The following is a 13,716-nucleotide window of genomic DNA, read 5'->3' as shown; positions in this document are numbered from 1 at the left end:
GCCTGGCTGCATGGGGGTGGCAGAACGTTGACAGCATGGCAGGGGGTCTCGGCAGTCACCCCGGATCAGGTTCTCAAAAAAGAAGCATGTCCTGGCAATTGTACATCATTTGTGAGACAGGGAGCGAAGCAGAGAGGTGAGAGGCGAGCGAAGAGCCAGCGAAGAGACTAGGTAGCAGAGGAGAGAGCTAATAGCTCCGCGCTACCTCTTTTATAAGTCCCGGGCGAAGGGTGGGGTGATGACTGGAAAGCGACATGCTGTGACCCAAATCCTGCTCCTCTAATAGGCCACAGCGGCTCTCGCCACGCCTTGCCTGGCTCTGGGACCGGAAACTGTCTCAGTTGCCCATCCGCTTCGGCACGGGTCAGTGCTCCTGACTCAATATAGGGCATGCTCCCTGAGCCGGCACCCCGGCCCTGAACATGCTCCGAGTGCAGTCTGAATGTCAAATAGCAACAAACTTTCCCCACCACCAGCGGGCCCCCTCATGAGCCAAAATGCACACCCGGGCCCCAAACAAAACTCCCGGATCGCCCTTCTTGTGACCCCTCCTTGCCGCCCCCGTCTTGTCGTGGTCTGGCGACTGAACGAGGGTTGTAACAATTCCACATGCTCACCCGAGACGTCCCCGGTGAGATGCGGTCAAGCTATTAATGTATGTTGCTAGGCTAAGCATCGCACGGTGCCGAGGACAATCCGAGTCGTGCAGTACTCTTCAAAACAAAGTCGTGAATTGTAGCGATGCAGAGGTACGAGGGGGTGCGGGAATATTTTTCCTGTGTGCGGGAGGTGTTTGTGGTCTAAGTGGTAAGGTTTGGTGAGCGAGGTGCGAAGTAAGGTGAGGTGCTGGTTGGGAATTGGTGCACAGATTTGAACGAAATAATGGCGCGCGATGCCCGTGCGCAGGTTGTGTAGTGTGTAGTGGAGTGAGTGTTGTGGATCTGAACCACGGGAGGCATCGTGGTGTGCTTATTACCAATCGCCTATTGAATGGCTTGTGTGCTTGCATGCTTGTTTTGTACCATGGCTAAAAGGAAAGGGTTGGAGTAGAAATCAGAATATGAATTAGAGATAGTTACTCGACCTAACGATGAGACCCATGCAACGCACTTCATCTCGTAAACACACTAGACATGAGGGGAAGTCTAACTACACAAAGACTAATGGAATAACTGCCTGGAGATCATTGCAAGTTGGGTGCCATTGCCTTAGAGGCATACGGTTTTGTAGAACCGCAAAAATATCTTGCTTGGATAAGTGTCACCCCCCTGAGTTAACACTTGGTGGAAGCACCTTTGACAGCATTCACAGCTGTGAGTCTGTTGGGATAGGTCTCTACCAACTTTGCACACCTTGTTTGGGCAATATTTTCCCATTCTTCTCCAAAATATTCAAGCTCAGTCAAGTTGCCTGGGGAGCATAGATGGGTCGCAATATTCAAGTCATATTTTTCATTTGGATTTCGGTTGTGGCTCTGACTGGGCCAGTCAAGGACATTTATCTTTTTGTTCTTTAGCCACTCCAGTGGAACTTTGACTGTGTGCTTTGGGTTGTTGTCATGCTAAAAGTTGAACTTCCGTCCCAATTTCAGCTTTCTTGCATTGGGCAGTGGGTTTTCCTCTTGGATTTTTCTGTATTTTGCTCCATCCATTTTCCCTTCTATCTTGATGAGTGCCCCAGTCCCTGCTGATGAGAAACATCCCAATAACGGCATAACATGATGCTGCCACCACCATGCTTCACAGTCAGGAAGATGTTCGTTGGGTGATATGCTGTGTTGAGTTTGCGCCAAACATAACGTTTTGCATTTAAGCCAAAAAGTTCCATCTTGGTTTTGTCAGATCACAAAACTTTTTGCCGCATGGCTGGAGTGGTTTTTTGCACACCTCAAATGGGGAGTTTTTTGAGTAATGGCTTCCCTCTTGCCACCCTACCATACAGGTCAGACTTGTGGAGTGCATGAGATATTGTTGTCACATGTAGAGTGACCAGTCTGCAATGAAGGTATGTCGCTATTTCAAAGTTGCCATTAGCCTCTTGGTGGCCTCTCTAATCAGTCTACTTGCTTGGTCATCCAGTTTGGAGGGACGGCCTGATCTAAGCAGGGTCTTGGTGGTACCATACACATCCACCTCTTAATGATTGTCTTGACTGTGCTCCAAGAGATATTCAAGGCCTTTGAAATATTTTTATACCCATCCCCTGATCTGTGCCTTTCCACAACTTTATCTCGGAAGTCTCTTGAAAGCTCCTTGGTGCTCATGGTTGAGTCTTTGCTGTGAAATGCACTACCCAGCAAAGGAAACCTACAGAAATGGCTGAATTTATTCTGAAATAATCATAATCACTGCAATTTAACACAGGTGGAGGCCAATTAACTTGGTGTATGATTTTGAAGGTGATTGATTACACCTGAGCTAACTTACAATTGCTATTATAAGGGGGATGGACACTTATCTAACAAAGATCTTCAAGTTTTGTATTTTTAATTAATTTTCTGAAATTTATTTTTCACTTGGAAGTTGTGGGTTGTGATGTGTAAATAAAGGTGGAAAAAGACTGATTTAATGCAGTTTAATTCCAAGCTATAAGGCAACAAAATATGAAAATTTTGAAAGGGGGTGTAGACTTTCTATAGGCACTGTATATCCTTGTATAATCTGTCAAGACTTTCGATAGTTGCATCCCCCATTTATACCCTTACCGATTGTTGGTTTCTCTTTGCTTTTCTGTGTTGGCCTTCTTGTGCTCTCTGTCTTTCTTTCTTTTCTCACCCTCTGTTCGTTCTCTCTCACGCTGTTTTTTGTGCTCTCTTTCTTGCTCTTCCACCTTCGCAGTCACTCTCTCAATATCCTGCAGAGCACGAATCCTCTCTGACCTTTCGATCACCTGTCCATCCAAAACCTGCACACGAGGTCGTTTTCAGAAAATGGTGAGGAAATTTCACTTGGCTGCCCGTGTCAACGCAACCTTTTCTTGACCGTCGGCTCGGCCCCGCATCACCTTCAACCGTAGTAGGGTAGCAATCACAAACGCTCTGTAACCGTCAAAGAGAGCGCAGGGGTTCCCCACAAGGTACAGCTCCTCCAGATGCAGGGAATGGCACAAAGACTGCACGCTGGTCAACTCGCCCACAAAGTTCAATGTAAGATCCAGCTTTCGCAGGTCTTCACAACCTGGGAATGATGACAAGGACATTGGAGACCTTGAATATATATTTGTACCATCACACATCTTGCATGAATGTCACCTTTTGCTGTAAGGTTTCCACCTGCACCAGTAAGATCACTTTTCATCAAGATAATATTTATGCTACTCAGATTCAAACCACCCTTATTTGGCATGTTTGGAAAGTACGAGTTGTGTGGACATACCATTTTATTTTGTCCATTTGATGATTTAGAACCCCAGCCAGTGGGTTGGCAGGATGGCCTCAAGGTATGCATACTCACCTCTGAGCTGTCAACATTGGGTTCTAAGCTCGACTCAGCTATAAACTTCTAACCTGGTGTGCCACAGGCATGGTGATTCATTAATGCGTGTGCTGTCCTTGGATAGACCTTAAACTGGCTTTCCCATCTGCTGGCATTAGTTAGTGGATATTAAAGATCCGACGGTATCCTTCGCGAAGCCAAGGTGACATTTGCCAGTGCCTCACACTATCTGTGAATGTGCACCTACCTTACTTACACTGACATTACCTAGCAAGTGCTAAGAATTACCTCTGAATTGAGCTATTAGTCAAGTTAAAAAACAACTAATTTTAACGACCTTTCCATGTAACAAGTTACACAAAAGCATACGAAACTTGAAAGAGAAGAAGAAACATCTCGAAGAAATGACCCCAGTAATATTTTATGAACAAAAAAATAAGACAACTACTCGCAAAAATGACAAGCTTTAAAAGCCCTGGTCCAGATGGGACTCCAAACTTCTGGCTGAACCAAAATTATACGCCCCATGTTCACTCTGCTCGAGCACCAATTTAACTTATCCAAGGGGATCAGAAAATGGATGAATGGCTCAAAGAAGGTAACACCTTCCTCACCCCAAAGTCTGAAGAAACCCAACTACCGCACAAATATCGGTCAATAACCTGTCTACCAACATACAAACTTTTAAGAGAAATCATCAGAGAAATGACACACCACCACCTAAAACAACAAGGTGGCCTAGAGACAGAACAGAAGGGTTGCAAACGAGGATGCTATGGAACAATAGATCACCTACAACTTCTTCCTCTTCTTCTTCTGTATGGCAGCTTGGCTATCATTTTGTTTGGGCGCGACTATACTGCTGATGCTGTGCTCCCATACCAGTACACGGGTAATCATTTCGCTGACCTCAAAAGGATGACAGGCTGAGTGAACCCCACCTGGTGTTAATTCAGCGGAAAACAGGGCTCAAACTCAGGACCCTAAGATACCAAGTCAGCCACCCTAACCAATAAGTCAACACCAGGCTTCTCTACAACTCAACAGGGACATACTCGAAAACTGTAAAACGAGAAGAAACAAATTGTCCATAGCCTGGATAGACGACAAAAAATATTTTGATAGTGTTCCACATTCATGGATGATAAAATGTATGCCATTGTAAAAGATCAACCCCAAAATAATCAAACCGATGGAGAATCCAATGGAGCTCTGGAACACCACATTGATATTACAGCACTCAGAAGGAAAGATCGAAATACCAGGAGTGAAGATACGACGTGGGATCTTACAAGGTGATGTCCTTTTTCTCCTCCTATTTTGCCCGGCAATGGACTCACTGAGAAACCTCATTAATTACACAGAGCAAGGACACGGATACACTATAACATCCAACAAAAGAATGTACAAAGAGACAGAAAGGTGATACATGTACTGTACATGGATGATTTAGAACTCTTCGCACCAAATGATGAAATATTTGCAGAACCCAAATTAGTGAAACGGTACTCTGACGATATTCAAATAGAATTTGGCCTCGATAAGTGTACCTTGTGCTTAGTCATACAAGGTAAACCAACAAAAAGACAACATAAAAATTGACTTAAATACAATACAACAACTTGAAAACGAATCAACAGACTACTGAACCCAATTTGTAAGCAAACACGAAGACAGCAAGCCAGCAAGCCAAAAAAGATACCCCTAACCCACTTAGCAAAAAATTTCCAAACACGGTCACAAATGGAAGATGTCACACATGAAACCGAAACAGCAATGAATACAGTCCCAACAATTGCAAAAACGACAAAAGAAAAATATAAAATGAAATATCAACAAATATACACTGCCAACTGGGAAAATGATAAAAGAACATGAAGGTACAAAAAGAGTTGGACAGATTGGGCAGAGACAAAGAGGGCTCATTGGAGTGGCAAAGAGGAGGTCAGCTCAACTTGAATGGAGAACAAATCATAATAAATGTCCAAGAACAAAGGCACTACACAAATGGCTTTAACAGGATGAGAGGACTGAGTCAATCGGATAAGTGTAGATTCTGCAAGGTGGAAACAGAAAGTACGAGCCACCTTCCATTGGGATGTAAAAAACTCATGTCAGAACAGTTGCACACACAGAGGCACAACAAAATATGTAGAGAAATCCACTGACACATCTACAAAAGCTTCAATATCCCAGGTCCAGAAAACTCATGGAAACATGAACCAAAAGTAAATCACTGAAAACAAGGAAGTAACGATCACATACAGTGGGGAGAACAAGTATTTGATACACTGCTGATTTTGCAGGTTTTCCCACTTACAAAGCACGTCGAGGTCTGTAATTTTTATCATAGGTACACTTCAACTTTGAAAGACAGAATCTAAAACAAAAATCCTGAAAATCACATTGTATGATTTTTAAATAATTAATTTGCATTTTACTGCATGAAATAAGTATTTGATCACCGACCAACCAGTAAGAATTCCGGCTCTCACAGACCTATTAGTTTTGTCTTTAAGAAGCTCTCCCATTCTCCACTCATTACCTGTATTAACTGCACCTGTTTGAACTCGTTATCTGCATAAAAGACAGCTGTCCACACTCAATCAATCAGACTCCAACCTCTCCACAATGGGCAAGATCAGAGAGCTGTCTAAGGACATCAGGGACAAAATTGTAGACTTGCACAAGGCTGGGATGGGCTACAGGACAATAGGCAAGCAGCTTGGTGAGAAAGCAACAACTGTTGGCGCAATTATTAGAAAATGGAAGAAGTTCAAGATAACAGTCAATCTCCCTCGGTCTGGGGCTCCATGCAAGATCTCACCTCGTGGAGCCTCAATGATCATGAGAAAGGTGAGGGATCAGCCCAGAACTACACGGCAGGACGTGGTCAATGACCTGAAGAGAGCTGGGACCACAGTATCAAAGAAAACCATACGTAACACACTATGCCGTCATGGATTAAAATCCTGCAGCGCATGCAAGGTCCCTCTACTCAAGCCAGCACATGTCCAGGCCCGTCTGAAGTTTGCCAATGACCATCTGGATGATCCAGAGGAGGAATGGGAGATGGTCATGTGGTATGATGAGACCAAAATAGAATTTTTGGGTTTAAACTCCACTTGCCGTGTTTGGAGGAAGAAGGATGAGTACAACCCCAAGAACACCATCCCAACCGTGAATCATGGAGGTGGAAACATCATTCTTTGGGGATGCTTTTCGGCAAAGGGGACAGGACGACTGCACCGTATTGAGGGGAGGATGGATGGGGCCATGTATCGCGAGATCTTGGCCAACAACCTCCTTCGCTCAACAAGAGCATTGAAGATGGGGCGTGGCTGGGTCTTCCAGCATGACAACGACCCGAAACACACATCCAGGGCAACTAAGGAGTGGCTCCGTTAGAAGCATCTCAAGGTTCTGGAGTGGCCTCGCCAGTCTCCAGACCTGAACCCAATAGAAAATCTTTGAAGGGAGCTGAAAGTCTGTGTTGCCCAGCGACAGCCCTGAAACCTGAAGGATCTGGAGAAGATCTGTCTGGAGGAGTGGGCCAAAATCCCTGCTGCAGTCTGTGCAAACCTGGTTAAGAACTACAGGAAACGTCTGATCTCTGTAATTGCAAACAAAGGTTTCTGTGCCAAATATTAAGTTCTGTTTTTCTGATGTATCAAATACTTATTTCATGCAATAAAATGCAAAATAATTATTTTAAAAATCATACAATGTGATTTTCAGAATTTTTGTTTTAGATTCCGTCTTTCATAGTTGAAGTGTACCTTTGATAAAAAAATTACAGACCTCGACATGCTTTGTAAGTGGGAAAACCTGCAAAATCGGCAGTGTATCAAATACTTGTTCTCCTCGCTGTACAACCTGATCATATCGAGCGTGAACAGAGAAAACAAAGTATTGCAACCAGATATAGCATTTAGGTATAAAAAAAATACAGGAAAATAAGTCATTGCTAATTGAGATTTCAACACAGCAATTTTGGCCTCAATAACAGAAATCAAGAAAATGACCAAATACCAGGGTCTCAACTCTCTCTTCATCATATATGGTGATTTCAATGGCCACCAAGCAAATTGGCTGAGTGTTGGTGCCTCTCTCAGCAGCCATGGCATTTCAGCAAAGGACTTCGATGACTCCATGGGACTGACTCGATCTATAAAATTTCCAACCCGGATTTCTCCCAATGGCAAATCCTCTCTTCTGGTCTTGGTGATGACTAACTTTCACGCAAATGTCTCCTGCTTATCCTCTACTCCAATTGGTTCATCTGATCATGTGTTTGTGAAAGTCAACATCGCTATAGCTATTCTCAGGCAGCTGCCTCAATGCTGGCGAGTATGGCAGTTCACTTAGGCAGATTGGCAAGGGCTATAAGCAGCCATCTCTCTTCAGGACTAGCCTCCCATATCTACTGCCCTTGATGTTAACTCATCCTGAGAATTCTTCCACAGAAACCTGCTCTCATGCACAGATTATTCCCATCTCACCTCCAATTATGCTACCCTTCTTCCCATCCATGGTACACTGAATTACTATAGTGAGGCAGTTGCCTGAAAACAACTTGCATTCCCCCTCTGGAAAGCAAACCAAACTGAAGGCAACCTCAGCTCATTCCACAAAATCCATAAGTGTGTATCCACCCTTAGGAGAGCTGAGAAACATCTGTCCAACCTCAAGAATGAACTTTCAAACTTGTCTCCCTCCTCAAAAAGCCGGTGACACCTTATTAAGTCGGTCTCTGGTGTATGCTTCCCTTTCATCTCTTTCCTCTCTTCAAATGTCATGACAGCCGACTCCGCTAGTGGGAAGGCTGAATTCCTCAATTCTGTGTTTCCTTCAAAATCTTGTGTCCCCAAAACCTCACTCTTGATACCCATCCTTCCCAGTTGTACCCAACTGCTCCGAGACTCTGTATCTCTTGCACCTCAGAAGATAAAGAAGCTTCTTTAAACCCGCTACTCTGACTCTGATGCTGGACCAGATTGCATCAGCTCACGTGTCCTAAAATCCTGCTCTGCTGCTCTTGCACATCCTCTCTCTGCTCTTTTCACCCTCTCATTTGTGCTCGGCCATCTTCCACCTGCTTGGAAATCCACCAACATCGCTGCACTACATAAAACAGGTGCAAAAACTGATCCCCTGAACTAAAGATCTATCAGCTTATTTCTAATCATCGGCAAGGTCAAGGAATCCATCAGTTGATACGAAATCCTTCCTTTTCTCCAACAACCTCATCTCAGATCAGCAATTTGGTGTCAGACCAGGTCACTCCACCTTGGACATGCTGCTTATACTCACCCAACAATGGATGAGGCCCGAAATGTCAAACATGAGATCAGGGCCATCTCTCTGGACATATCGCATGCTTTTGATAGTCTGGCATCCTGCCTTACTCTCCAACCTCTCTGCCTAATGGTGTCCAAGGCCAACTCCACACATGGCTTAGTGACTTCCAACACTCTCCTAGCCAATGTATGGCACTCAACAGAATCCTTTCATCTCCTCTCCCTGTCAAGGCTGGAGTGCCCCAAGTGTTTCCTTTGAGGTAGTGTTCTGGGCCCAGTCCTATTGCTGATCTTCATCAATGATCTGTTTGACTCTGGAAAATCCCTTTATCTTTTTGCTGATGACACTGCCGTGACATCCCGCATCTTTCAGACAAGCAGGCTGCAGCCTCTTCCCTCTCTTCAGACCTTGAAAAAAAAATCACAAGCTGGTCAAACAACTAACTAGAATGTCCTTCAATCCTGATAAATCTCACTGTCACCATCTCAATCCAAAAGGACTGTCTGGCAAACTTTCCTTTTTTACTTTTTTAAACAATCCTCTCGAGGATGTTCAGTCATTGAAACTCCTGGGTCTCACTATCAGTCATTATCTTTCTTGGGCAAACCACATTTCAAAGTTGGCCTCCAAAGACAGCCGCTGACTGGGCATCCTCTGTCGTACAAAGTCCTTCCTTGGCACAGCAAAACTCCTATCCACCTGCAAGACCTTCATCCCCAGCATGATGGAGTACTGCCCTCCCCTCTGAGCTGGCTCCCCTGCACCCTCTTGCTCAGCTTGATGCTCTAGAAATCAAGGCCTTCAAGATTATTGGAATCTCTCATGATAAAGCTGAGTCTATGGGCTTATCACTTCACCATTGCAGACAGACCAGTGGTCTTTCTGTCTTCTACCACATCCTTTTTGGTTTTGCACCCTCTGGTCTTCCTGTGTTTTGCCCCACCCTCACTCCACTCCCAGATTTATGCAAGGCACACACAGTCCTCCATCAATGCCCTTCTGGTAAAACTACCCAAATTCAGGATCACTGCTCCTCTCCACTCATTTGCTTCTCTTTTTTGCTCACCTCCACAGATCATCCCCAATCCAAAACTATGATGTTATCGACCCAAGTTAACCCCACTGAAATCCCTCCTCCTTCCAATTTTCCAGTTTTCCCTCATTGGAGTTTCCTTCTGTATCCATCTTGTCCACCCCATGCATGCATGTTTTTTTGTCATGTTTTTGGCTGTTACATCCTGATCCGTTCAGTACACTCACTCTTCCACGAGCGTCGACTATGTATGCAAAACATAGGACCGCCTGTCCTGATGCTCACCTGCATCAGGAGCAAGCCACTCAAACTCCCCACAGACCAACTTCGACCCTGAATATTTTGATGCCGTGAGCAAACTTCGGTACATCACGGGTGATGAAGCTTGTCATCAAGTTTCATTGGAATTGTGCATGTAGTTTGGAGAAGAGAGCAAATACTTATTTTGGGGGGGTCAAAACCCCTCCTGTAGACCCCATTAACGATCGTAGATTTTGAAGCAGTCACTACACTTTGGTATATCATGGGTGATAAATTGTGGTCAAGTTTCATCAAAATCGTGTGTGTAGTTTCGGAAAAGAGGGCAAATACCTATTTTGGGGGTCAACCCCTCCCCATTAGACCCCCTTAATGAGCGCAAATTTTTATGTGGTTGATACACTTTGGTAAAACATGTGTGATGAAGGTTGTGGTCAAGTTTAATCGGAATTGTGTGTGTAGTTTCGGAGAAGATAGCAAATACCTATTTTGGGGGGCGGGTCAAAAACCCCCAGTAGACCTCCTTACTGAGTGCAGATTTTGATGCGGTCGATACACTTTGGTACATCATGGGTGAAAAATGTGGTAAAGTTTCATTGAAATTGTGTGTGTCATTTCAGAGAAGACAGCAAATACCTATTTTGGGGGGGTCAAAGCATTGGTCTGTACACTACCTTGTAAGTTCTCTATCCGTTCAATGTTGTTCAGAGCTAAGTTCAAGTACTGCAGTTTCTTGAGCTTGTTGATATTCTCTGCAACAGAAGGAAGGAAGGGACCAGTTCATCACGCCAAACAGAACAACCACAAACATTTGTCGTTTGGCCACCATGCCTTGATGGGAGAGGTGGTTGTGCCGAAGCTATAACGCAGTCCATTGGGTAGATTTATCGTTGCCTTTACAGTACAGGTGGGGAGGAGGTGTTTGGATAAGGGGTACTGGCAAGCAATGGCATGCTCTTGTTGAAAAGCACCAAAGCCATATTACTTCTGTTCAAAGCCTCTCTCCACAGGACTTAGATTCCTGGAAGTTTCTGGGCCATATATTATTATTTTTGGTGTGGAGGGTGTTGGTGGGGTTTTTTTTAAAAATTTTATTACAACATTGAAATTGAGAAAGGAAAAGAAGGTGAAGATGATAGGACAGAGAAAAGGGGAGGATGGTGTGGGAGAAATGCAGAAAGAAGGACAAAGGGGTTTGGGGAAGTTGGTCGTAAGGGAAGTGGTGTATCATGACAGAGGGAATGAGGGGGGGGGTGGTGAAAGAGGAAGGAAAGGGGAACCAAAACTTTGACATTTAAGCGTACATAATAAATATACCTTCTGAAGACTACTTGCTGTCGTCGGTTGTTATCTCCATTTGGGTTTCAGGAGGTGGGAGGGAGTTCTCAAAGAACTCAAAATCGATCTATTTCTTCTTAAAGGATCATGATTCATGAACCAAACTGTGCCATTTAGTCCAAAATCATTGGGAACTGAACCCTCGATCAACAATGCCGGTTTATCCTTTTTGTGTTCGAGCACCATGTCCGGATGCAATGTTTTGTTTGCAATATCCACACTTGATGGGATCATCTTGTCACACGTGAGCATTACTTGTTCATTATCAACGATCGGATCTGGTTTGTGTTTCCATTATTGTTCTGGGACCAGGATGTTGAAATGTTTACAGATGTGCCAGTGGATTACTCTGCAGACACCGTCATGTCTTTGTGTGTGCAGCTGTTCCGACACCTGAAGATGGGGATGGGTCAGGCAACTGCCTGGGGGATGGCCAGACGGAGGCACCTGGGATACCGGCGGACAGTGGACACTGCTCCGGCGCATGATCCCCCACCTGACCTCACCGGTTCCGACATGAGTTTTTCACATTCCAAAAGGAGTTGGCTGGCACCTTCTGTTTCTATCCCACAAAACCTGCATTTGTCCGATTGACTCAATCCCACCATTTTCTTAACGTGAGACTAACATCTATAATACACTATTGCATTGGTATAAAAAGTTAACTTGTTACCCATAAAATTAGTCCCATGTGGTTAATGTAGTACCTTGTTACCCCTATCATTACTCTCATGTGGTTAATGCAGTTACCTTGTTATCCCTATCATTACTCATGTGGTTAATGTAGTTACCTTGTTACCTCGATCGTTAGTGTCATGTGGATAATGTAGTTACCTTGTTTCTTCCATCATGTCTCATTAATCTCATGTGGTTAATGTAGTTACCTTGTTACCCCTATCGTTACTGTCATGTTAGGGTTGGATAACATAGTTACCTTGTTACTCCCATCATGTCTCATATGGATAATGTAGTTACCTTTTTACTCCTATCATTACTCATTTGGTTAATGCCATTACCTTGTTACCCCTATCATTACTCTCATGTGGTTAATGCAGTCGTTTTGTTACCCCAACCAGTCTCATGTGGTTTATGTAGTTACCTTGTTACTCCGATCATTAATCAGTCTCATGCGGTTCATGTATTTGCCTTGTTACCCCTATCATTGTTCTCATGTGGTTAATATAGTTACCTTGTTACTCCTATCGTTAGTGTCATGTTAGGGTTAGGGTTGGATAACATAATTACCTTGTTACTACTATCATGTCTCATGTGGATAATGTAGTTACCTTGTTACTCCTATCATGTGGATAATGTAGTTACCCCTATCATTACTCTCACGTGGTTAATGTAGTTGTTTTGTTATCCCAACCAGTCTCATGTGGTTAATGTAGTTACCTTGTTATTCATATCATGTCTCATTAGTCTCATGTGGTTAATGTATTTACCTTGTTACCCCCATCATTGGTCTCATGTGGTTAATATAGTTACCTTGTTACTCCTATTGTTAGTGTCATGTTAGGGTTAGGGTTGGATAACATAGTTACATTGTTACTCCTATCATGTGGATAATGTAGTTACCTTGTTACTTCTATCACGAGTCTCATGTGGTTAATGCAGTTACCTCATTACTCCTTTCATTAGTTTTATGTGGTTTATGTAGTTACCTTGTTACCTCTATCAGTCTCATGCGGTTAATGTAGATTAGACTTGTTACCTATAACATTAGACTCATGTTCAGGTTGTTTGATTTTCATTCATACGTTTACACATTCACCCAGACAACGTACTCCACACTCTGCAGTGTACAGACTTTGGGTTTCCCCCCCCCCCCTTTCATTGGATAACTCAGACAAGGTTATCGACACAAGACAGAACAGCACAAACGTCTCAAAACGAACATCGATGACGGCACTTCGCACAATCAACGTCACAGTTGCTCCACATTATGACGTGCGGCCCTCGGAGGTGTGACCGGCGTGACCGGACAACGTCCCACCGATGCGAGGAACCAGGTTGTTCTGCAGGTAAAGGATCCGCAGGTTCAAACACCAGTTGCCAATGCACTCCAAGCGTTCAATCTGCTGCTGGTGAAGAGACAGCTCTTCCAGGGAGAAGATCTCACCTTCGTTGTGCTCCGCTCGGCTGCGCACGAGCTCTTCTGTGACTGAGGGGACAACCAGGAAAGGAGAAAACGACTCAAAAAAAAATTCAGCACACCTGTTACCTGTATGCAGTACCCCTTGCCGGTGAGGGCATGAATTTTAAATTTGTTCAGGGTGCTGGCGATAGCTCGCCTTCGCTTCTCGAAGGACGTGGGGCAATTTAACGTCCACCGACGAATGGTGGTAAACG

General features: G+C 44.2%; 1 protein-coding gene across 4 annotated transcripts in view; it reads right to left on the bottom strand.

The window, feature by feature from the left end:
* The window catches only part of LOC147009296 (dynein axonemal assembly factor 11-like), a 31,018-nt gene that overhangs the window by 16,535 nt on the left and 767 nt on the right, over positions 1–13,716 (bottom strand). For all 4 annotated transcript variants that reach the window (XM_085862062.1, XM_085862063.1, XM_085862061.1 and 1 more), the window contains exons 2-5: positions 13,361–13,528; positions 10,701–10,778; positions 3,004–3,176; positions 2,705–2,904 (exon numbers count right to left, since the gene is read on the bottom strand). In XM_085862062.1, the coding sequence (XP_085718188.1) occupies positions 2,705–2,904; positions 3,004–3,176; positions 10,701–10,778; positions 13,361–13,528 (619 nt within the window). The remainder of the gene's footprint in view (positions 1–2,704; positions 2,905–3,003; positions 3,177–10,700; positions 10,779–13,360; positions 13,529–13,716) is intronic.

The sequence above is a fragment of the Eptatretus burgeri genome, chromosome 17, assembly GCF_056783735.1.
Source record: "Eptatretus burgeri isolate ZD-2024b chromosome 17, Ebu_testis_v1, whole genome shotgun sequence".
Taxonomy (NCBI): Eukaryota; Metazoa; Chordata; class Myxini; order Myxiniformes; family Myxinidae; genus Eptatretus; species Eptatretus burgeri.
Note: the sequence above shows the minus strand (reverse complement) of the source record. Positions and strands in the feature narration are given on the sequence as shown.